The following is a 24,850-nucleotide window of genomic DNA, read 5'->3' on the forward strand; positions in this document are numbered from 1 at the left end:
GACCTTTTGTTTGATCTAACAAGATTGATTGCTTTATTGATACTAATGGTGCTTGTACAACCTACTGGCCAAGAGAACAAGAAAATTCATTACCAAGATTTGAACTTCAACATTAAAGAGATTGATACTCTGATGCATCTCGTGCATCACATGTTTAGACAATTAGGTTTGATGCCACTTGCACTTGAATTTAGAAAGGAGGACAAGAAAGTTATTCATCACCTATGAAAATCGTTTCTTTTAAGTTTCACATATCAAAAGGTACTAAGCACATTAAAGTTTGTTGCTTTATTACGGTAAGAGTTATCGAGCATATTAAAAGACCCCTTGAAGTATGACAATACTAATTGCATGGTATACTTTCCTACACTGAAAGTTACTAAGAATATTGAAAGTTACTTTGGTTTGAAATGAGGTTAATAATCACATATGGATTAGTAAAAGAAAAATTATCATTACAAGAAATTTTACTAACCCCATATAAATTGTCACTTTCCCAATTTACAAATTACCCACCTATCAGCACTTATGTCATCATATGAGGAAATTACTAATTAAATGTAAATATTATGAGTTAATGAAAACTTTTTAAGCTTAGTGAAGTTACCTCGATTTCAAAGAATAATATATATCACATATCAATGAAACAAGTGAACTAAACGTTCATAATCACATAAAATCTGTTACTTTTCCCTAAGTGTATAGACATTTACTTTGTATATATTAATTAAATATCAATTTCATGAGAATTGAAAAGTCACTATCCACGGTTTATTTTCCTGTAAAATCTATAATTGTATAAATTTCAAAATATTATGACAAATTATACTTGAATCTACATGCCAAATTTTGTATATTGTAATAATCTTGGTTAAAATGGTTCTACTGTCAGATTTGGATTAAGTAATAACTTGGGAAAATTTCTAAAACTATCTTTGTAACATCCTCAATTTCAGTCCCTGGGAAATGGCTAGGTTTAAGATTAATGGTTTTCCAATCGGAGCCAATTTTAGTCTTGTTCTGGAAAACCCAGATTCGAATCCTCTGTACCCCTTTCGTTTTGTTATTTTTGTGGAGACTTTTGTGATCTGAATTTCCAAACACTTCATTCTTAAAAGTTTCTTCAAATATCTTGAAGTTTTACATACTTTCATTTCATAATTTTTGGACTTGATATGAGCGGTGCGATAGCCTAATTTTAGACCGTGTAAAACTACCAAGAATTGGTATTTCTGTGATGTTCACACTTTATCGATTTTCTACAAACTTTTCTGGGCCGAATTTAAACAAGCTTCCTTCACAAAAGTTGTCGAGAACTTCTTTCTCTATAACATATATAAATTTGGGAATCTTTAGAGATGATTTGGATTCTAGAAATAGCTTACTTTGAAAAGCAAAGATTCTATTCCAGCGAACTGTTTTTAGTCTATCTTTGAGCTACTAAAAGTTGTAGTTACATAAAGATTCGGATTTCGTGTTCTTCATGGAAAATGTTTGTTAAGGCCTTATTTATTACATATTCAAATTTGAGAATCTTTGGAATCCATTTACTATATTTTCAAGTCCAATTTTGTGAACAGTATAAAACTGCCCGGTTTTGCCAGATTTCAAAGATTCATCAATTTCTATATGAAAACATTAGAATTTCGATTTGATATCTTTTGGAAACAAAATCTATACATTCTGAGCTTTTAAATGAGAGATGTGTGGCCTCAATTAAAGGCTTGCATAAGAAGCTTTATGATGGTCAAGAACTTGGAGAGCAAGTTTTGACTTGGAAGAGTCTGGAGAGTCAAGAACTTGGGGAGCAAGTTTTGACTTGGAAGAGTCTAGAGAGTCAAGAACTTGGGGAGTAAGCTTTGACTCTTAAACTTGGTGAATAAGTTAGTGATTTGCCTATAAATAGGCTTGGTTCACCCTCTTAGTTTCCACACATCACCTCTTCTTCCTCTCATCTCTCACTCTCACTCTCACGTCTCTATATCTACCTCACCATCACGCCAATCATCTCTCTCTCTCGCCATTGGCCGCCGCCGACCGCCGTGGACGTTTTCTTGAGCTTATAGGTGAGTGAATTCCCTAACACTTGGATAGGGTGGTGTGTTACGTGGTTGGAACGCGGTATGTAAGTGGATTCCCTAATCTCGGGATAGAAAGTATGATGCGTTGTTGGCTTGAGTTCTCACCCGAGCCTTTGTAGAGACTTGCGTGTTGTTGTTTGTCTCGATGTTGCACGTATCGCTTGTTACCATGCTTGATGTTCTTATCCATGCTTGTTGATTTATAAGAGGATATGATGTGGTGTTACGAGTTTGGCTCGAGTAGTGATCGTGTCTGTGATGCTTGATGTTTGCATGAATGCTTCTTGTTTTGCTTCTTGTTTAGCTTCATAATCGTAAGTCAAGGCACATACGAGTCATGAAACGGCGTGTCATATGGTCTCGTACTCATGTTGTGGCGTCACATGACGAATTCGGCTTGGTGTGGGTTTACATTGGTACATTGGGATGTGTAGATCCAGGCCAAGTTCGACTTCGAGCCTACGCTCGGCATGGCAAACCGAACCACGTACCCTCGACCACGACTCATATGTTAGGCGAATGTTCTAGAGATCATGATTACACAAGCACGGCACGCCTTTGGGCTTGATTGCATGGACTAATGAAATCAAGATAATAAATCGACTTGTGTGACCCATGATGTGTGATCACTAAATAAAAGAAGAAAACCGTCGTCACATAGCATTGGCGGCGATGCCTTGGTAAACTAGCCCTGGGATGCCCTAGTTGAGCTAGGATGCCTGGGTTGAGCCCGGATGCCTCGGTAAACTAATACCGGGATGCCCTAGTTGAGCTAGGATGCCTTGGTTGAGCCCGGATGCCTCGGTTAAGCCCGGATGCCTCAGGTGAGCTAGCCCCGAGATACCTTGGTTGAGCCAAGATGCCTAGCATGAAGCTAGATGCCTCGGTTGAGTCGGGATGCCCTGGTTGAGCTAGGATGATGGTAAATGAATTCTATATGTGTGCCGGTATGTGTGTTTATTGATAAGCCGAATTTATGTGACCGAATAAAGGTGAGTTTCCATGTGAATATAGCAAGGGCAAGGTCAAAGTCTTTGCTATTGATTTGCCATCGACATAAGGCGGGGAAAATATTTGTATGCGTTAGTACAATGGCGAGGCATCATCCTGCACGAGTATTAGTGAATTTACTCATTGAGTCTCCTTGACTCATCTCTCGTTGTTTTCCTTTTCAGGTCCGTAAGATGGAGGATGACATAGAGGAGTTATGATTAACCTCGACCTTCGCTTGTGATATGATTTGCATGTGGAACGGTCCGTGGAGAAAGGGCTTATAAATATGTTTAAGTAAAATGGCAATAATGTGTCTTGCCTGTTATGCTTTCCCTGATTTCCAGCTATTATTATATTTGGAAATTTGTTTATACACATTTTCGCATGTGCTTAATAATCAGATAAAAGAAATGGAACGGCGACAAGCCTGTAATTGCAAATTAATAACCCCGAGGATAAGATAAGGACGTTACAATCTTCATATATGACACCTATAACATTTGCATCCTCAACTTTCAAAATGGACAATTTGCATTCTGAGTTTTAATATTACACTTCTAATTACATATGCAATTCACCATATTTCCATTTTCTTTCCAAAATTACCCCTATCGCTTTCACTACTCATCCACCCAAAAACACCCTGACCCTCACTCTGTCTTCTTCCTCCGCCATCATCGACCAAAGGCCGATCTTCATAACTTAAATATATTTGCTGGCTAATAATTGCTTCTAGGTTGTCTTGATACAGAGCAATGGTGGCATCGGTCATTTTTGGCCAGCTGTAAAGACATTCAACTTTTCCGCTTTTTATCCATAAAAAAATTCTTCAACTTATTGAAAAAATTGAATATGAAAAGGTTCTCTCGAAACACCTACTAATCTTTCTTAATACCTACTACTCTTTCTTATTGGAGGATGACTGAATCATTCGGTAGAAATGTGATTATATATGTTTGTGTTAGAGATATAGATATATTTAGGAGATTTTGCCTTGATTCTAATTTGATGTAATTGATATTTTGTTACTTTAGGTAGTTAACCTCTTAAGCCTATAAATAAACACATGTACTTTTCGTTAGTATTGTACATAATATTATATTTTTCTATCACTATAGTTCTCAACTTCGTATCAGAGCTCAAGTTGCCAACAAGTCTGGACCCAACAGTCACAAGGGAGAAATACGAGTTGTCATGGCCCCAACCCAAGCCTCGATGTGTGAGGGTAGATTGTTCATGTTATCCCATATCGATTGTAGAATGGGCTAGTGGTCAGTTTATAACTGTGAGGGAAAACTTCACCCTTCGAGCTAACTTTTGGGATGAGAGAGCCCGAGACCACCCAAAAGCTAGTTCAAAGAGTGAGGCTTTCCCTCATACTTATAAACTAATCACCATCCCCTTCCACAACCGATGCGAGACAACCTCAACAATCTCCCCCTCACATATCCGACTCTAGGTCGGAGCCGCAACAACCTGTATCTCTCCTGTGGGCTTTGATACCAATGTTGTTAGGAACGTGAATCTTTGAAGAGAAAAAATAAAGAAAAAAATAAGTGATTTTTACATGACGCACTAAGCAATCTCTCCACTATTAGTATCAATATCAGCTTTACAAACTTTAGAGTTACAGAAGTTTATTGTCTGGGGAGAGGTTATTGAGTCCTAGTGGTGGTTTAGCAAATTACGACGGTTGCGCCGGTGACCATTTTTCACCGAACCCGCCAATATTGACTATTGTTTCAACTATTTTGGTTGCTTATTTCAGCCAATTAACACCGCCACTAGACTCATTGCCCTCAGAACTGCTGAATATCAAAATTTCGCCGCCACCCACTACTGCATGCTCTCTCACGCGCCACCCAGTGTGACTACGAGTAAAGCTCACGCGCCTCCGAAGTGCCAATGCTTTTGAGTGTTGTTCTGACGCCATTGGCGGCTTGTTTAAGCAAATCAGCACCACCACCCACCTTTTATTCCGACGACGAGGCCAACGCTAGAAACTGCACCGCCAGAAATCCGCTGCACGTGCCTACATGCGCTAGCACACGTCACTATGGCTGAGATCCATGTGCCTCTACGCGCTCCATGCGCCGCAAGTGCCTACCACTCCACTAATGTCACTCACATGCCATCCACGTGCACGTTCACACCGAATCAGCTGCCACATCAGTGGTTTGACCATTGATTGATCGTTGACTAGTCGTTGACCTCTGACCAGTTCAGTCAAACCGGTCCGATCGGTTCCGAGACACTTTTCTGACCGGTTCAATCACTTTTGAACCGGTTCTTGGCAATCACAGACCGGTTCCCAAGATATTTTGAAGTGCCAAGTCTATTTTTGGCCTTTTTTTTTTTCCTATCGGCTCTCCAGGTTTTGATTTCTTCGTATTTGTTGTCGAATTTACGGTATTGATATTGGTAAAGTGCATATTATGGATAAATGAGGAGTTTCGATGACCAATTGCCATTGACTACGATCTAAGAAACTTCCAGTGACGACCAATCAACCTCGAAACTGCGGTCCCCATGCAAGTTCACCTGCTAGTGTTGCTACTGTTATGGCTTCTCCTAATGGATTGTCTTTCACTCTCTCATTAGATAATCTCCATTCCATTCTTCGAGAGTTTGGTACTTCTAGCTTCTCTATTCCTTTTGTTATGTCTGTCGCTTCAGGTACTTCTGATTTGTGGTATTTTGACTCTGCCTGCTATAATCACATGACTTCAAATTCTGATTTCTTTCGATAAAAAATATTCAATTAACATGCCCCTACTATTCACACAGCTGATAATTTCCAAATGAGAGTTAGCCATACAAGAAACATTTCAACATTTACATTATCATTACCTAATACATTCATGGTTCCCAAACTGTTCCTAAATTTGATTTCAGTAGGAGAATTGTGTAAACTTGGCTTTGATGTCCATTTCTCTTCTTGCACTAAAATATCATTTGTATTCGTATTCTAACAGTGTATTTTTCTACCACATATCAATAGTAGGAATTATACTCTTCTACAAAATTATGAAACAAATTACACGAACTCCCATTTTTTTCTCTTACATCACATCTCATATCGATGGATTACTAGTCAAAAGAAGGGGAGAAGTGCACCAGCAGTCCTAAAACTTATCGAGAAAGTACAATCAAGTCCTAAAAAATTATGAAAAAAGTGCAATCAAGTCCTAAAGTCCTAAATTTATGATACAATCAAGTTACTTATTTTGTTTGGTCCAAATTGATGCCGACATTGCATTTTCTATCGTAACTTGGAGACACTTGGTGCCACATTAGAAAATAGTCTAATTTTTTAAGGGGTTAATACAACAGAAAATCCTAAACTGGTGTACCAATAACAAATTTACCCAAAACTAATTTTTTAACCATAAAAAACAGCAAACTGATACATTTATGAAAAATTTACCCTCCGTTAAATTGGATTAATACCACAAAAAATCACAAATTGTTACACCCTTGACAAATGGAGGGTAAAATCCCGAACCGGTACACCGGTCAATTGCCAGGTGTCATTCAACTCAGAAATTTGACCGTAAAATTTAATAGAAACTAATGGAGGGTAAATTTATCACGAATGTACCAATTTGGGGTTTTTGATATTCACAAAATTAATTTGGGATAAATTTGTCAGAGATGTACCATTTTGGGGTTTTTCGTGGTATTAATTTTTTTAAAAAGAAAATCGACAAAACAATGGTATTTACCGATGCCAGAGTGAATGTTGACCTATTTAGGTGCAGTAAAGATCTTTGCGGAGAGATCTGTAAAGGGTGATTCCAAAATGTTAGCCCTACTATAAATATGTATTCCAAACGATGGGAGCCAGACTAGAGTAAAACTGTGTTAAAATTCATGGACTTTTATCAGTTTCAGGTACGGAGGAAAGTTGAAAGAGCAGAACAAGCGCTTTGAGGATCCGCGTGATATTGGCTAAAGTATTCAGTGGAGGCACTTCTTGTCGTCCTCTTCAGGTGTTGCTCCCTGTTCTTCGAATAGTGGTACTGACCAGACAGCGATGAGATTTCCGGCGAGGAGGCCCCAGTGCATGCACTCCTTCTTGTGAAACAACACGAGAGGTGGCTTTCCGGCGACCACCCGCAGGGGAGCCAGAGACACCGCGAGCGATGACCCTGACTTCTTTTGGAGATCCTTAGGGTTGATTCTGTTTTTCTTTTTATTATACTTTTTCCTTTTTTTTCTCTTTTTAGTCTAATTAAAATAATGCTTTTGTTTTGACATTTGTGCACCTTTGAGTTAAACATTAACGGCGAAGTAGGAAAGATAAATTGATAAATAAAGTCCCTCATTTTCCGTTTATCATTTTGGACGGATTTAACAAAGGAATTTGATTGCATCAATTTGACAATTTTTAGAACTTGATAGTACATTTTGAAAGTTTTAGGACTCAAATACACTTTTGCGACAACTTTTAAGACTTCCGATGCACCTGTAAAAAAAAAATGCACATAGTCATGCCTGCACAAAACGCAGGCTAAGTAAACAAGCGACTAGTAACTTCCTAAAGTCACGAGTAACTTTACAACACCTACATAATGCTAGTGACTCTTAAATGTTGTTAGCATTTATTCAAGTGGAAAAGTAAATTGCCTTATATTAGAATAGTAAGTTTTCCACATTATTGAGTATTTTTTAGTTCTACTCAGTAATTTTGTTGATGTTTACTAACTTGTCAAGGTGAAGCGTAAATGTTGGAAATGGTTAGTAACCTTTTTTAGCTTACCCGTTAGTATAAACCAACTACTTTAGTTGAGTTCTATGCATCAAAGAAAGTAGTTTTCATTAAATCATTTGCTAGTAAGTTTCTCTTCTTAAGAGTTACTCATTTTTGTTGAAACTTACTTCAAAATCGAGACAGCATGTTTGCAGGCGATTTATATTTGTCCGACCTTCTTTCCTAAACAACTTGACAAATATCACTGCCACGATTGTGCTTTGATTGATGAGCCAAGATTTTTTTTTTTCTAGTATGTTTCATCTGGTGGTTCTATATCTCTATCCGCTCATATTGTTTATGTTATCTTGAACCTTCTTTTTGTATCCATCAGCAGAGACATGACCTAATTGGCCAAGCAATGGGTATTACAATTCTTGCCAATCCAATGCCAAGAGTTCCAGACATGAATACCACTATCAATCTTGAACAAGATTTCTACATGAAAATGGGAATCCTAATACCAATCGCAGAAGCAGAGGGAACACCGAAAAGAAAAATAAAAAACAGAAACTTTTGCAGATTTTCTAGTTTAATTGACTAGAACTCTTGAGGATGAATCTCACCATGCTCAGCCCCCTCCTTACCTTTGCGCTTCTCATAGAAAATCTCCCCCATCATTTTCGCAGCTAGCGGCAGACCAGCACTCTTCTTTTCGACCTCTGGTTTCAGCTTGTTGATGTTGTCATCATCCAATTTTTCACCATCTTTCTCGACCTCATCCTTGAATATACACCAGCAGCTCTCAGGGTCCGTGAGCGGTTGCAGGTGGAGCACATTTTGTTCCCCAACCATGGTGTTGGCCACTTTCTCTGACCTGCTTGTGATAATGACTGAACCGCCATAACCTTTGGGCAACCCATCCCAGGCGTCATTGTTGTGCCATGGGTTGGTGTCCCACACGTCATCGAGCACTATCAAGTACCTTTTGCCCAGTAGTTGCAGGTGGAGAGCGTAGTGTAGGCCGCGGAGGCCGTGGCTCTCGATTGAGCTGATTATGTCCTTTTCAACTCCTAGACGGGCCAGTAACTTCTTGGCGGTAGCCTCCCTCAGGTTCTCCGCCATGTTGGGCTGTGGGGATAACGATACCCAGATTCTTGGAAGGAACTGTGCCTTCACTTCTTGTTTGTTGTATACCAATTGGGCTAGTGTCGTTTTTCCGACACCGCTCATGCCGATGATTGCAATTGCGTTGAAAGAGTCGGATGGTTTTCCTGGTTGGAGAAGCATCCTCTCCAAAGTCACCATTTCATTCTCGAGCCCGTGGATTCTTGACTGATTGACCCATGTGGAGCTTCCTCGAAAAGCTTCTAGCCTCTCTGGCAGACGACAGAAGGTCTCATGTAAACTTGCTATGAATTGGTAGATCTTGTGAAGTTTCTGTTTGATCTTGTCCAAGTCCCTACTGATTTGAACAATTGAGGGACTTAGAACTGTTTTAAGAGAGGCGAGGCTTTGCTTCCTTGCTAGCATTTGACACTCTTCCAAGACATTATTGAGGCAGTAGAGCTCCTCTTTGATTGATCTCTCTGCAGGGAACTCAGAGGCTGTGATTTTCTCGAGCAGAGACTCCAGTTCTGCAAAACGGCGATGGAATCGGACTCTCGGGCCGTTGTGCAACTTCGTTTTGAATTTTTCAGTGAGATATTTCTCAATGTTTTTTTCCATTTTGATTCTCTGAGTGTGAACACTCTTCTCTCCTGAAAACTATCTCAATGCTATGTCGTTGGAAATGGCAGCCTAAATGCAGGACATGGATATTTTCCATGCTCCATAACCATTGGAGGAGTCTCAGATGTGGAGGTCACAGAATGGACCCCTCAAATTGACGAATAAACTAGTGCTCATTGTTTGAGACTCGAGTGAATAATTAAACAAGCCATTAACATGAGCCAAAAAAAAAAAAAAAAAAAAACACGAGCCAACTCCTAGCTTTTTACTGTTGTTTGCTGCGAATATTCGGTTGATGGTGTAACCTTTTATGTGGACTTGGCCTACGTAGATTGGGTGCCCGTATGCTGTAGAGTTTATGGACCCCACGTGATCAGAGTCTTGCAGAAGTCTTGTTAGGCAAAAATCAATTGGGAAGAATGGAATAAGATATTGAGACATGAATTCACCGTCTTTAAGGAATTATTTGCCCACAATATTACTAATGATTATTGACAAAAATCTTTCAGGATATAACAAAGTCTCAAAATGAGCATATCATATAACAATTCTGGTATTTCTCCAAGAATTCTAAAAAAGTAAATAATTACAAACAATGACTGTATTTTTCTTTGAGAAAGGAAAATTGAAAAGTAAAAAGTATTGAGATGGAAATGACGGATTTATAACGATGTTTAAGAACATATACAACCTTTCCTCTGAAAAAGTTGCATTTTTAACGGATATTGTTTAAAAAAAACTCTAAATTCAGTAAAAAAAATACTACCGTTTTTTTTTTCGGTTCTTTTAAAAATAACCACTAAAAAAAATAACCGTGACACATTCATATCTTTTTGTTGTGGAAGAAGGCACAGTTTTGTTTGTTTTGCAAACAAACTACCAACAATACCCCCACTTTGTTTATAAAACAAAATTACAAAAATAAAATTCAAAATATATACACCAAAATTTTCATGAGACTAATCTATATACATAAAGGTCTCATTCGTGTTAAGCCTTTATTTAGTGTAAGTATCTCAAACTTCTATAAAAGTTACAAGTAACGGTAGATTTAAACTTTCTACTTTAATAATAGAATCGGATATACCACACATATACTACCCTCTTGTTTCAACCTTGTGCTTATTCTTATTTTATGAGCTCTCTAGAAAGTAACCATAATTTTCGTAAGAAGCGGCATAACTTCTAAGCTCATATAAGTGAAGTATGTACTATGTGTTTTTCATTACTAATAAACACATTACTAATTTGTATTGTACTTTATTAAGAATACAACTCAGCCTACAAAATGTAACAGATGAAAGTAACTTCTCATGCCCGGGCTAATATCAATATCAAACAATTACGTTCGGTAACTTGTTTTTACCCTTTAAACCTTATAACTAGTAATATACTAGTATTTGGTTATGTTTTAGATAATTTTAACATAAAAGATTACGATAGATTTACTTCTAGATAACCTTGCATGCTAGGATAGATTCAAGAACAAATTAGAATTTATTTAGATAAGGTTCCCTTGTTAAGTTAAGATAATTTGAGTAGATTGCATATCTGGGTAGATTCTAGAGGATTACAATAATTTTGCAATTTAAATTAGGATTTGACTTGGATTACTTCCTATTTTAAGTTAGATATTATCTTGCTCTAGAATCTTCATTTTTAGTAATTTTTAATTACGAATTTTAATAAAAAATACAAAAAAATCACCTACAAAACAGAATCACAAGCGGGACGACGGACTGACTCGCAACCACGGGGTCGGCCACGAGGGTGACGCAATAGCAAGAGCACCAACCGGGGCTCGGTGCAGCGGGAGCGGGGCCGCCGGTGGCAGCAGCAGGGCCCCAATGACAAAATGGTGGCGGCAGGAACAGGAACAACAAGTGCTTCGTCGTCGGCAAGGAAGGAAACAACGTCGATGTTAGACAAGGTCACGTGGTTGTAGTGTAAGAATTTCCTAATGTGGGCTTTATTAATTGAAATTAACTGAATTAGTTTGGTCTAATAAAGGTGAGATATGTGGGTTCTTAATAAGTCTAATATGGGGCTGGCTAGTGTGGGCCGAGTACGGCTAGGCCCGTAATGAGAGGGCCCGTGGTCGAAGACTCTATAAATAGCGCTCAAGTCCCTCCCATAACCTGATGATGCACAATCTGACTCACATACGGATCTAAAGAGAAATTTCTTCTCGTGAGTGGCAATCTCATTAGACCAGTGTCCGACAAAGGGTATAGGGGAGATGCACTTGAGTTCGTGTTTGGAAGCCGTCGCCAATTCCGCGTCAAGTTCGATGGATTCCAAACCAGGTACGCGAATAGATAATTTCTCCATTTACGTATTTCGGTTTCTGTTTATGGTGATCCTGAGTGTGCCATTTTCGCGGCCTACATGTGGTATCAGAGCTTGCCATAGATTAGAACTGAAACATGCAGATTAAGACCGTTTTCGTCTTGACCAAGAAGCTTTTTGCCACTTTTTGGAATTTTTGGTCAAATAAAAGTTGAATTTTATTGTATATTTGGAATCTTATCGTCGAGACGAGAAGATTGACGGGCGGCACATCACCAGGGGAGGCCGCACGCGCCCTCACGCGCCAACACACGCCCTGGGCGCGACAGCGCGTGACGGACACGCGCGGTCGTGACGAACCGGTGCTTCTCTCGCCGGTAACCACCGGTAACCGTCGATAACCACTGACATGACGTCAGCAGGGGCGCGGATCCGGGTTGACCCGGATCTTGACTCGACCTGACCCGACCCGATTATTGACCCGACCCGACCGATGACCCGACCCGAATGTCGATCCGACAGTTGACCCGATCGGTCAATCGGTTGGACCGGTTCGTTGACCATTGACCGGTTGGACTGGTTAACCGATCGGACCGGCTGAACATGCACGCATACGCTTCGTTTTCCGGCGGCGCGTGAGGGTGCATTTGGCGTCCGTTTGGGACGTTCTTGGTATCGACGTACTCATATCGAGATTCTCTACATTGTGGTTGATTTATTTTACATGGTTGAAGCTTTTAAAGATGTGAAAATACATGTAGAAACCTATATGCACGTATTTTTAGGGTATTTTTACGTATTTTCTTGTATTTCTCTATGGTTTCGGAAATGCATATGGTAGCTCACATGTATATCACCACATAAGAACTATGTAGAGTGTAATTCATTGTCTATCAATGAATGGAATAATATAATTAGCATGACATGTAATTTCAAAGATCTACGCCCCTATCTTTATATCTAGCATTACATGTATGTAGTGAATGTGATACATAAAGCTCATATCCTTGGTATAAGAGATTTTCAAAGATTCAGTTGGCTAGTGACTGCCAAAGTGGTACACTTGACTGGGTTTGAGAAATATCAGTCTCATATTGTGGTGGGATGTCTCATGTTCTAATGCGTGGTCATACTCCCAAAGGAGGTGATTTTGTATTGGTTCATGGAGGGATACATGTATGGCATGTGCTTAAGGAATGACTGATTTTAGTAGTTCATACACCCAAAGGTGGTGATTTCACGAAAGATTAGAATATGTTCTCATGGCCGTTGTCATGTGAAGAGTGTACAATTGCATGTCATATTTTCTGCCCAAAGGTGATTATGTGATGATGTATGCAACTCTCCACATAAGTACTCACATGATGCTGATTGCATTGTTTGTTTGTTTTCCAGTCACCTTTTCTGTAAATGGCAATTCCATTTCCATTGAGGTCCTTACTGGGTTGAATTTTAAGAAATAGAAAGAGGATTTTCTATTTGGAATGGAGTTGGCAGATGTTTATATTGCTCTTACAAAGGATAAGCCGGCAGATATCATGGCCACCGGTACTGAAGCTAAGAAAGCACACTATGCTACTTGGGAAAAGAGCAATTGAATTTGCTTATTGACAATGAAGAAATCCATTCAAGAACACTTGAAAAATGGTTTGCCAGCTAACTGTACTGCTAAGGAAATGATGGTACTTGGGTCGCTATTTTTACACTTGATAAATCAATCAATATATTAAGGAATTTTAATAGTCTGATTTGTTTAGCTGGTGATATCTTAGCCCATTTCTGGTTTCAAAAACACCAAGAAAAACCCAAAAGAACTCAGCAAGTTAGGATTGAGATAGAATTAGAAGAAAAAGGGGAGGTTGAGTGGAGGCGGTGCTGTGACCTGTGTACTGTGACCTGTGTACCACCACTGTGAACTTGGGGTTTTACTTTGACTTTGCTCTTTCTGAATGAAATTAAACTTTTCTTTATGAATCTGCAGTTGCAAACTCTATTCATGAGAATAATAGTGTCCTGCAGTAGAAGATGTGGAATTCAAAGTTTTTTTGTTTTGAAGTTTGATCTTTATGGGGGTCGTTTTAGCAGAATCTGCACGATCAGGTCACAGAACATCTTTTTATATGGCATATGGACTTACGAATCACGAGCAACATATGGTTTGATTGATTCTTTTCATCGACAAGCATAGTTTCTTTCTCAGTGCATTGTTTATGATGGTGATGGAATCGCATTTTGCAATTCAAATTGGTGTGCCACAGATGAGCCGGGACTGTTTCATATGCTTAACGCTGAGGGGTAAGAGAGGAATTATGAGGGTCTGAAACCGAAAAAGGTCTGCGTTGTTCTTCGTTGGCAGAAGTTCTACATATTTTGAATGCACTGACTGGGGGTTACATGATGTTAATTTTAGCCTAAATCGAAGATGGCGTCGATTGAACATTTCAGCCACCCACACTGGTTGACAAGACGCGTGATCAAGGATAATGAAGAAGCTAAATGCCTTGCTTGCATGAAACGCTGCTTGAATCAATACTATAGCTGCAACAGATGCCGATTTTTTCTCGACGAGGAGTGTGCTAGGTTGCCGCTGGAGTTCTGCGGACATCCCTTGCATCCTGCCCACCCTTTGACCCTCGAGCCAACGGCATATTACATCGGAAGCGTCTACTGTGATGCCTGTGACAAAAGATGCAGCGGTTTCACATTTCGGTGTGCGGAGTGTGACTTTGATCTCGACATTGACTGTGCTAAAAAATTCAGTACCAAAGTCGAGGAGCAAATGCTATTTAAGCACTTCAGCCATCACCATGGTGAAGCTTGGTGCAAAGCTTGTGATAAGCGCTGCTTCTGCAACACATACACTTGCACCTCCTGTAAATTCTTCCTCCATAAGTCATGTGCGGAGTTGAACATGGAGCTCCAACACAGGCTGCACGAGGCGCACGTTCTGGAGCTGCGCACTAGTAGTAGTGTGTACGATGGAAGAGCATGGTGTGATCTCTGCAGGAAAAGGGTACATGGCTTTGTGTACCATTGTGAGATTTGTCGATTTGACCTGGATGTAGTATGTTCGCTGCAATCGCCTTCCACCTCCAAACCCGAAGTTCAGGAGCAGGAGATAAATCATTTTGGCCACGAGCACCTGCTGACCCTTGGAGAGTTGGAGGAGAAATATGTCGTTGTCGCATGTGCAGCTTGTGGTGACGATTTCAGCTCGAGTCAGATCTACGGCTGTGAGGAATGTGGATATTTTCTCCATGAATCATGTGCGAAATTACCTCTAGAGATGGAACACCTCTATCATGCAGAGCATCCGTTGAAACTCCAGGTTGCAATGTACAACTACTGCGATTTTTGTGAAAAACGAATTAAGGGCTTCGCGTATCGCTGTGATCAATGTGATTTTGATCTGGACATTGGATGTGCACGGATGCCTTCTATCAGACCTGGAACAACACTGCAAGTTGAAGACGTGCAAAAAAAAATTTTTGGTCATGATCACGAGTTGACAAGAAGCGCCAAGAAGGAAGAGGAAGGAGTTGTTTGCAGTGCATGTGAGAAACAATGCACCGGTCTGATATACGGTTGCGAGGATTGCGGATTTTTTCTACATAAAGGTCGCGCTGAATTGCCGCAAGAGTGTCGACACTTCTTTCATCCGCTCCACGAGCTCGCCCTCCAGCGCAGTGATTCGGAGGTTCACTGTAATGCCTGTGAAAAGAAGTGGCGTGGCTTCACCTTCTCGTGCGGGGAATGCAACTTCCATTTGGATGTTGACTGTGCTATGAGGGTTGGAAAAATAATACGTCATTTCAGTCATGGACATCCTTTGAAGCCCACTAAAATGGAGTTGAACCGTAATTGTTCAGCTTGCAGCCGATCGTTCTCTGACTCAAGCCAGATATATGGCTGCGAGGATTGCAAGTATTTTCTCCATGAATCATGTGCCAAGTTACCGTTAGAGAGGACACACCCATATCACGAAAGTCATCCCTTGAAACTCCTAGTTGCATCATACAACTTCTGTGATTTTTGTGGAGAAAAAATTGAGGGCTTCGCGTACCGCTGTGATCAGTGTGATTTTAACCTGGACATGAAATGCGTTGGAATGCCTTCAATCAGCCCCGAAACGATGAAGAAAGTCAGAAAAATGAAAATCAGAAATTTTGCACATGATCACAAGTTGACAGGAAGCATCAAGAGCAAAGGGGATAGAGACGTTTGCAGCGCAGGCAAGAAAAATTGCACCGGTCTGATATTTGCTGCGACTGCGATGGTGACAGCTTTTATCTTCACAGGGGTTGTGCTGAATTGCCTCAAGAGTATGAACACTTTGTTCATCCACGCCACGGGCTCAAACTCCAGAGCAGTGATTCAGAGGCTTTCTGTGGCGCCTATGAAGAGATGGTTCGTGGCTTCGCCTTTTCTTGCAAGGAATGCAATTTCCATTTGGATGTTGTATGTGCTATGATGGCTCAAAAAGTAAATCATGGTGATTATATACATCATCTTAGTCATGGACATCCCTTGAAGCGCACTAAAAAGAAGTTGAAAGGTCATTGTTTAGCTTGCGATCAATCGCGATTGGACTTGGGGGAGACATATGGCTGTGACAACTGCAGTGTGTGGCTCCATATATCCTGCACTGAATTACCGCAGAATGTTAAGCATTTTCTCCATGATTTTCGTAAGCATGACCGTGAATGTGACTGTGAACTCACTTTGGAAGCTCAAATCGCCTTAATAGGTGGGAAAGGAAAGTTAGAGTGTGATGCCTGTCAAAACACATGCCGGGGGTCTGTGATATACCAGTGGGGACTCTGTGATCTCAACTTGGATGTTGAATGCGCTTTAATGCCCTTGAGGATCCCGGAAGGTACACAGACAAAAAATTTTCCTGCTGGCCATGGGCACCCGTTGCAGCTGCGTAGTAGTAAAGAAGATACTGAATTTCGCTTGTGCTCTGTATGCGACAATCCTTGCGTTGATACTACCTATCAATGCACTGAGTGTGAGGGGTTCATTGTCCACGAATCTTGTGCTGAATTGCCACAGATTATCCTTAAACGTTGTCATCATGACCACCCTTTGAATCTGCTCAGGAAAAGCAGATTTACGTGTGCAACCTGTCTCAAATTAAGTTCTGGCTTCACTTATGACTGCAACATATGCTCATCATCGTTCAGCCTCCACATTGGCTGCAAGAATCTTAAGCCCATCATAAAATATGGTGATCACGGTAATTACCTTCACTTCCTCGACAATATACACGAAAAAGTTTCATGTAGGACCTGTCACAGAGAATTATTCCCTTGTTCCAGCAAGGAAATGGAGGTGGAAACTGAAAACGAGCAGGGACTTTTTCGTTGTGTGAGGTATGATTACAATCTACATTTTTTGTGTGGTCCATTACCTTGTCAAATCAAGTCTGACGACCACAAGCACGTTCTACAACTTGAGGACAAGTTTGTCGAGGACTATTCAGGCAAGCATTATTGTGATGCTTGTGAGAAAGAAAGGGACCCGGAGGAGTGCGTCGACAAATGTTCTAAAAAAAATTGCCCGTATGTTGCTCACTTTGAATGCATGAAGCCTGAGGTATGTCTAGTCCCTTTTATGCCTCAAGATTTTTGTCGCTGCAAAAGTTCATGTAACTCTGCAATGTCGCAGCAAGAAGCCTAAAATCACAGAATCAGATGCTTCAAATGTTTGCTGTCCTAACTATGTGCATGTAATGCAATTTTAGTGCAAATGCAGAATGTAGGACAAGGATGTTCTGTAGAAAAACAATTTTCCTGTGTACTGCCTTCGATGTTTTCTTAGGTCACGCGGTAGGTTGTCTTTCTCATTTGAGATAAAACAACTGTCCGTGTTTCATAGGTTTATTTTAAATCTTCTGCAAGTAATGCTGATGTTCACTAGTGGCCAATGTTCGCCTCTATCTGTGAGACATAATTGGTTCTCTTAATCCTAGAAAAAGAAGTGAAGAATCAAAAAATTCGAGTCGACGAAGCAAGAGGCTAATGCAAATTGCTCAAACCATTTTTCCAGATAAGAGAAAACTTTTTAGTTAGTTTAGACCGGCTGACTTAATCAGAAGAAAAATGACCTCGTCTTCATCCTCAAGACTTCTCAATATTACTTCATTTGTCCTTCGTTTACTTTTACTGCTGCAGTGAACTCCCGATTATGCTTCAAATTTTTATCTCAACTTATGTTCGATTGTCAGGTTATACGTTTACTGAAGGATGAGCAGAACGAAGTGGAATTAAGAACCCTCGGTCCTAAATGCATTTACGGTAAAGTAATGACTGAAGTCCAGGACACAACCGAGATGGCTCTGGACAATGAGGAAACAGATGGTGTACCTGAGACAAGAGAAGCAGGCAAATTAGAGAATTTACTAAATGCTTTCGTTGTAGACAAGAAAACCAAACTTGAGGGCACTTTTCAGATTTTAAAGAAGGAAATGATAGGGACAGGGTATGCATCTGTTTGGGAGCGACTGGAAGGTAGTGGTAGCATTGCAAAAGTTTCCCCATTTTCAGACCAGATTCTCACCCAGTTCATGGACCAGCTAGAACCCGGTGTAGAGAACTTAGAGTTCTCTGCGATATTCTTCAAAAACGAAGAACTTGTCGAAGTTGAGAGATACATGGTCATGCGGAGCCTAGCCCCTATCCTAGAGCAGCTGCTCAAGAAGCACGGAGACATAAGCACCGACTCTGAGTTGAACTTAGATTCAAAGAGCCTGATCTTTAACGTGCTATGCGGGGCAATAAGTAGCATGTCCACCACACAGGTCAACGAGCTATCGGAGACCTTGCTCCATGATTGGTGGAACCAGGTTATGATGGCCAAGCATGCAGGGTTCAAGATCCAATTTGTTCTGGATCATTTGGACAAAATCTTTCGAGCTCACTTTGCTCTCCGAGCAGAAGAAATTCAGAACCAAAGGCTGAAAGAGTTGGAAGATCAAATCGGAAAATGCCAGATTTCCTTTAAGGAACTGACCCATATAAGCAGGCAGTATAAGGAATCTGCAAAAGCAAGTTTGAGGCGGGAGCTGTTGGGCAAGGCAAAGGCGTTAGAAGGTAAAACAGTCGACACAGGGTTGTTGTGATGCTCGTGCTCTCACAGGCATGCAACAACTCTAGTTTAATATGTTGAAAGAGACACATATAAGATAGGAGGTTGTGCAATTGTGTTTTGATAAGGTATTGTGGACGTACAACATTTGAATTTGTCACTCATGTGTATAACTCATCTATACTGCGTTTATCATTTGCCATTCTTATAATATAGGTGTCAGATTACTAATAGATCTAACCGCTATAAACGCAATTTAGCTGTCAAGATGTTTGGTTGTAATCTGCTCCATACTTGCTTCTTTTTAATTGAATCTATCCCCTTCTGGCTCGCCTATTAATCACAAAAGTTTGGTCCATAAGAGAAATTCTGTTAGTGTCCGTGTCCGTGTCCATGTGGAGTGTTCAAGAACATGTTATCTAAACAGTAATCACAAAAGAAGCAAGGAACCATGTGTATATATACAGAATTCAGACATTATTCCCAAAAAAAAGAAGGGAAGTGTTGTTGTCACGGGGAACAACACCGGCATTTTCTGTATCCTAGAGCTCTCCACAGCAGTAAGATTGCAGCTACACCAATCCACCAGTTACGAATAGATACACCAGTACACCATTTTCCATATACCGTGAGAAAAACAGTGTTGGATGATTAGCTTTTCCATGCTCGCACATCAAACATTGCCATGTCTGGGCTGGGGATTTAGCAATGAAACGCTGTGCATTGTAGGATGTAATCAGTCCTGTATGTCCCGGTTCACTCATATTATCTGTTCGACCGATAGTTGTAGGATGTGATCTGTCCCGCTATATCCCGGTTCACTCATATTACCTGTCCAGCTGATAATTAAGTCTCCTTTCTCTCCGTGTCAATTCAATCATTTTGCTCATGGCTTTTGCTATATCAAGGCCAATGACCGTAGTTAACGTCGAATTTTGTCATCTGATCTGCTCTTTCTGCTTTTCATATTCATGAAGTGATTGCTTTTTAATTTTATCCATCGCTTGAATACAACCTACTTGTTTGAATACCCACTTAGGTTCACTACAGCAATTTGTAAGCTAATCGGGTAATCCAGGATATATATCACTAGGATGACACCAACAGAGTGTGAGACTAACCAATATGAAACTAGTGTAAACTCATTAGGTGCAAACTGAAAAGAATGCCAACTGCCAAGGTAATCTACCCGGTTATTACCTGTAATAACAGGAGTAGAGTTTTACACCTACATACAATGGATCTACATCTATCAAGTATTGGGTACTCCTATGTGGATAGTAGCGATGATGTTACAACCGATTGGATATGGAAATCATGGGCCATTCACCAATGGCTATAATTCAAATGCCAGTGCAATGGATTTGAAGAATTTAAAGGAGCTCCTTGGCCAGTCTCACTGGTTTTTCTTTGAGAAATGCAAAATCTCCATCAGGCAAGGTCAGCAAGTGATGATCTAACTCATCCTCCTCACTATCCACTGTTACAGACGATGCAGGCGAGTCCAAGGCATCATCTGCATTAGCACAATATAGAACTGTGAGACAAAGGGGAAAGTAACTGAATAGAAGAACAAACAAAAGAGCAGCTTATTCCTCGCATGATGGGAAATGTTCAGCAGTCACTGAGGATGCTTGTAGAAGTACCAGGAACTCACTCCACTATTGCCACATCTATTATATCCCTCCTTCTGGAAACTCGGACCATTTTAATTTTTTCATATCTTTTTTTATAATCAATGATTATGTTCGAATAGGGCTATCAATTTGTGTTCCCATGTCATATTCTGGTTATGTATTGGATTTTGGGCATGTGCTAAAGAATTAATTTATTTAAAGTGTGTTAATTTGTGTCTTTTTCAAGTTTATTGATATTTGTTTCTATAAATGAGTCAAATCTTGTCAATTCATATAATAATTGTTAGCCCTACGTTTGAAGGATAGTTGAAGATTGAGATATTCTAAAATTTAAAAAAATAATAATAATTAGATTATTAGTGCCAATTACATGAGTTTATAATTTGATGCACTAACTAATGACAAAAAATTATCTACCACTTATTTGACCTATAAATCACGAACACTATTTTTTTTTTTTTTTTTGGTAACCCGGGAACCCCCCGCACAGCCGACAGCCGGAGAGGTAAACCCGGAGTGACGCTAGCGCAGGACCCACCACCACGACGTCACGCTTAAGAATCCCCAACGCCAGCGCTGGGATTCGAACTCCTATCCTTCGTGGGGGGAAGGGAGCCCGAAACTAACGCAGCCGCTGAGGGCGGTGGTAAATCATGAACACTATTGCTATTTATTATTATTGTTAATTGGGAACATTAATTGATCTATATAAATTCTCTAAAGTCCATTAATGAGAGGAAACTTTGTAAGACATCTATAGCAAAAAAAAAAAAACAAGTACAAGTAAGTACAACAAAACATAATAATGAAGTCTAGTAAAGAGCAAAATTGTGGAGGACACAACAGGCCCATCGGACTTACCAGAATATGTTGGATGGTCAGGCAGATGTCGAACTGCCGCAACCTGTATGCTTTGTGGAAGTAGGCAGTTGAAGAAAGAACCTGAAACGTCGGAAGATTCTTCAATCAGACTTAACGACTAGAGACAACCAACAACTAGAGTATGTGTTTCTGAAGCCAGAAAGTGCAAGTAGGTATAATTCAATTATGGGAAAAGCAATCTTTTTCTCATTATGATCCACTAAGACATCTTTTTTTTTACTGTCTCCACCATTTTCTTGACGAATGATCTTTCTGACATCAAGATGCAGATGACAAGATTCATCTTAAATTGTGACAGACACTGAAGAGTCAGTTTCTATCGAATGTTCTAGCAGATATACACCCTAGAATACCAGATATATGTGCCCGTTCCAGAAGCTCCATTGCAATCTTGGGATGGAGCTACAACTTTGTCACACGGTAAATAGGCATGCAAGAAATGAATTTTGGATTTCAACTCTCACCTAATCGGGCCAGTCTATTTACCCATCCAGGAATTGACTTTCCAGTCAATTCTTTGCACACTTCATCAGTGAAATGATTGCAATTCTTTGCAATCAAATGATAAGTGTCTCCATGATATTTTTGGCAGAGGCGCTCCATAAATGATCGAAATTCTGAACAAGACATGTTGGTACTGCCCAATAGCACTGATCTTCTGAAAATAAAGCCAGGACAACTTCTTGGTTCCACCTCAAAAACCCCACTTGTAGGATATTCATGAGCTCCAAACGCATATTCTAAGCCATGGGCTAACCAAACAAAACCAAGAAAATGTGTCAGCATTTATTGTACTAGTGTTAACTTAGAGAAGCTAAAGAAAAAGAATGGATAAATGGCTTTTATCATTGAGCTGAACTAAGCGCACTGACGATGTTAGTCAAATGCTCCCATTGAATTTCCTATTTTTCAGAAAATAAATACAACATCCATAAAGGGAGACTTAAAATGAAGGATTCCAAATAATTTAGCCCCGCTCCAACCATAAAGAGAAATCTTGATGTAATCCGCTGGAGCAAACGAAGAGTGCTTGCAACCCAAACAACTCACGGTCACGGCAACATGATGAAAGCACCAGTCATGTAGTCCTTACAACTTGCAAAGCTGTACGAGTTTCAGCTGCAATCTCCAAGTTTCCAGAACGAAAAACCAAATACTGACTAAAACTGAGAAGTTCAGTTTTCCATCTATTTCTTCTAAAGCAAAATATGTTTCAGACTTTCTCAGTCTAGCTCTGGAGAAAGCGAAAATGTGGGCTTAGACACTTGGATATAGTTATGTGAAACGTAACAAGGGAAAATGCAGAAGGCGGTCAAAAAAGCATGCCAATATATACCAATTCCACCTAGTATTGTACCTTCATATGACAGTCAAAACCTAACAAATACAAGTGAACATGTTATGCCTAACGTAGACATTGATCTCTCCAGCATAAATAACTAGTACACTCACATTTTTGTATGATGCACTAAAAGCAAAAAAAGAAAAATCATCCCCACAGAATCTGATTCATCTGATTGATGATGTCTAAGATCTTCACTGACTGGTTATGCCTAATGTAGCCATCGATCTCTTCCATTCCAACGTCCTTTATGCCTCTTATTGTACTTTATCATCAGATACTAAAGGCGCGAATGAGAACAATTCTCTTCTCTGAACAAGTTTCTGAGTAGAAAAGTAGCGTTTGATAATGACAAAAATTTCTTTTCCTGAAACAGAAATTCATCTAATAGCATCGATGTAGAATTCATACATCAGCAGGTGGCTAGCAGCGGCCGGCGAAGGCAAGCTCTTAGAAGAATTGTTGTTCTTGTTTCTGTTTCAGAAATAGAAAAGTAAAAAAAATCTACTTCTCATTTCTGTTCCAAACCTATTTCTGTAACAAAAAAATTGTCTCGAAAATAGAAGAATGAAATTGCGTTGCCAAATGGATTTATGATCCAAACCTATTCCTAGGAACAGAAAAATAGAAAAACAGAGAAACGGAATGATTATCATTCGCGCCCTAAACTTCCAGCAACCACTTCAATCCAATCCTTCACATATTACCCTTGATATGGTTGATAATGTCCGATGCAGCAAGATACAGATAAAACAATTTTTACTTGAGAACAATCAGTCACTTAACTCTTAAGACCATAAAGGTACTTCCACCGCCCTTCAAGACAGACCACATATCTGAACTATTGCTGATGTATAACTCAATGACAATAAGATCTTTAACAAGACAACAAGTCGCAAGAAACATATTAGGACACATCAGAGGGAAAAAAATTCAAAGCAAAGCCCTCCCAACAAAATTAATGGACAGAGTCACTCATCGGTCAAGCCAAGGGTTTGTAAATCAAGAAGAAAAATTTTTCAGCTCCAATAAAGATTCATTTCCATCAAGGGAAATTTCACTGTGATTCAACTAAGCATCAGAAGTTAAAAAGCAGCATGATTACCAACAATGCCTGCAATAGCCTCAACCAAACACTTCAATCACCATTCATAGAACTATTAAGTGAAAGCATTAGTTCATTCTCTTTACTTCCATCTACTATATGTTATCAACGACGTATTAGATGCCACAGCTTCAACCAAAGAAAATGGCATATCTAGCTTGAACAATAAAAAGGACTCACCTTCAATACCCGAATGGAAAATCCCAAGCCCAAACCAGTAAAGATAGTTGTTAATTGGAGTGAGATCATAGACATTGAGATACAGAAAAGCACGATCGCCTCCTTCCTCCTTCACCAGGCTCGAGCCTGAGCTCGAGCTCGAGCTGGAGCTCAATGGAAACAACCTCATTATACTCTATCTTCCCACTCCAATTCTCCAATTAGAGAGTCACACTACCACCAGCTCAACATCTTACAAACCAAAGTAGAAACCCCTTAAAGAGACTGGAACACATGGAAAACAAAAACGTAAGCATATCGCATCACATCCCATTTTCAACATCAAGCCTATATAGAAAATCTACATAAAAAATCTTAAAATTTATAATTCAAGAAAACCCATGTTTTGATTCCAGCTTTCTCAGAGTGACAACGCCGCTTTTCTCAAGAACCGAAGGGAATTCAAACGGGAGCAACCATACCCAGAATCGAAAAAAGCATCTTCATGATCTCACCTCACTAAATTTGAAACCTTTCCACCCCGGGAGAGGGAGAGGGAGGCTTGCAACTCACAAAAGGGGCATCCGAGTGCGCAAAGTGAAGATGGTATTGCGAATTTGACCACCAATTTGGGAGGAAATCAGAAATTGCGAGACCAACGGGGTAGAGAGAGAGAGAGAGAGCTCGGAGGCGGACGAGAAGGGAATTCGAAGGCATTCACCGCTCCTCTGTTTCTTCTGCGCGTCTGCACCAACCCAGGCTTTGGAGAAGATTCGTCTTCTTTTCTCGAGTCACACGACTGATGAAGGACCCTCTCTTTCTCTCTCTCATGAGCTCACCAAAAAAGTG

At 40.0% G+C, this 24,850-nt stretch overlaps 2 protein-coding genes and 1 pseudogene across 3 annotated transcripts; 1 reads left to right on the forward strand and 2 right to left on the reverse strand.

Moving 5' to 3' along the window:
• Positions 1-8,367: 8,367 nt before the first annotated feature.
• Positions 8,368-9,495, reverse strand: LOC115686498 (probable disease resistance protein At5g45490). The gene has a single exon (XM_030611818.1). It carries the CDS (start codon positions 9,493-9,495, stop codon positions 8,368-8,370), a length of 1,128 nt encoding a protein of 375 aa, XP_030467678.1.
• A 4,171-nt stretch (positions 9,496-13,666) lies between these two features.
• Positions 13,667-19,087, forward strand: LOC115686497 (uncharacterized; annotated as a pseudogene).
• A 913-nt stretch (positions 19,088-20,000) lies between these two features.
• Positions 20,001-24,813, reverse strand: LOC115686495 (deSI-like protein At4g17486). 2 transcript variants are annotated; one of them, XM_030611815.2, is made up of 5 exons: positions 24,517-24,813; positions 24,023-24,286; positions 21,860-22,147; positions 21,375-21,455; positions 20,001-20,392 (listed from the first exon to the last, which is right to left on the reverse strand). In XM_030611815.2, exons 2-5 carry the CDS (start codon positions 24,189-24,191, stop codon positions 20,250-20,252), a joined length of 681 nt encoding a protein of 226 aa, XP_030467675.1. In that variant the 5' UTR covers positions 24,192-24,286; positions 24,517-24,813; the 3' UTR covers positions 20,001-20,249. The 2 variants fall into 2 exon arrangements, with proteins under 2 accessions (XP_030467675.1, XP_056160562.1); XM_056304587.1 differs by having other exon boundaries at positions 24,484-24,813.
• Positions 24,814-24,850: the final 37 nt, after the last annotated feature.

This window comes from Syzygium oleosum, unplaced genomic scaffold, assembly GCF_021117445.2.
Source record: "Syzygium oleosum isolate NSW1041296 unplaced genomic scaffold, Sole_v2.1 Sole_v2.32, whole genome shotgun sequence".
In the NCBI taxonomy this organism is placed as follows: Eukaryota; Viridiplantae; Streptophyta; class Magnoliopsida; order Myrtales; family Myrtaceae; genus Syzygium; species Syzygium oleosum.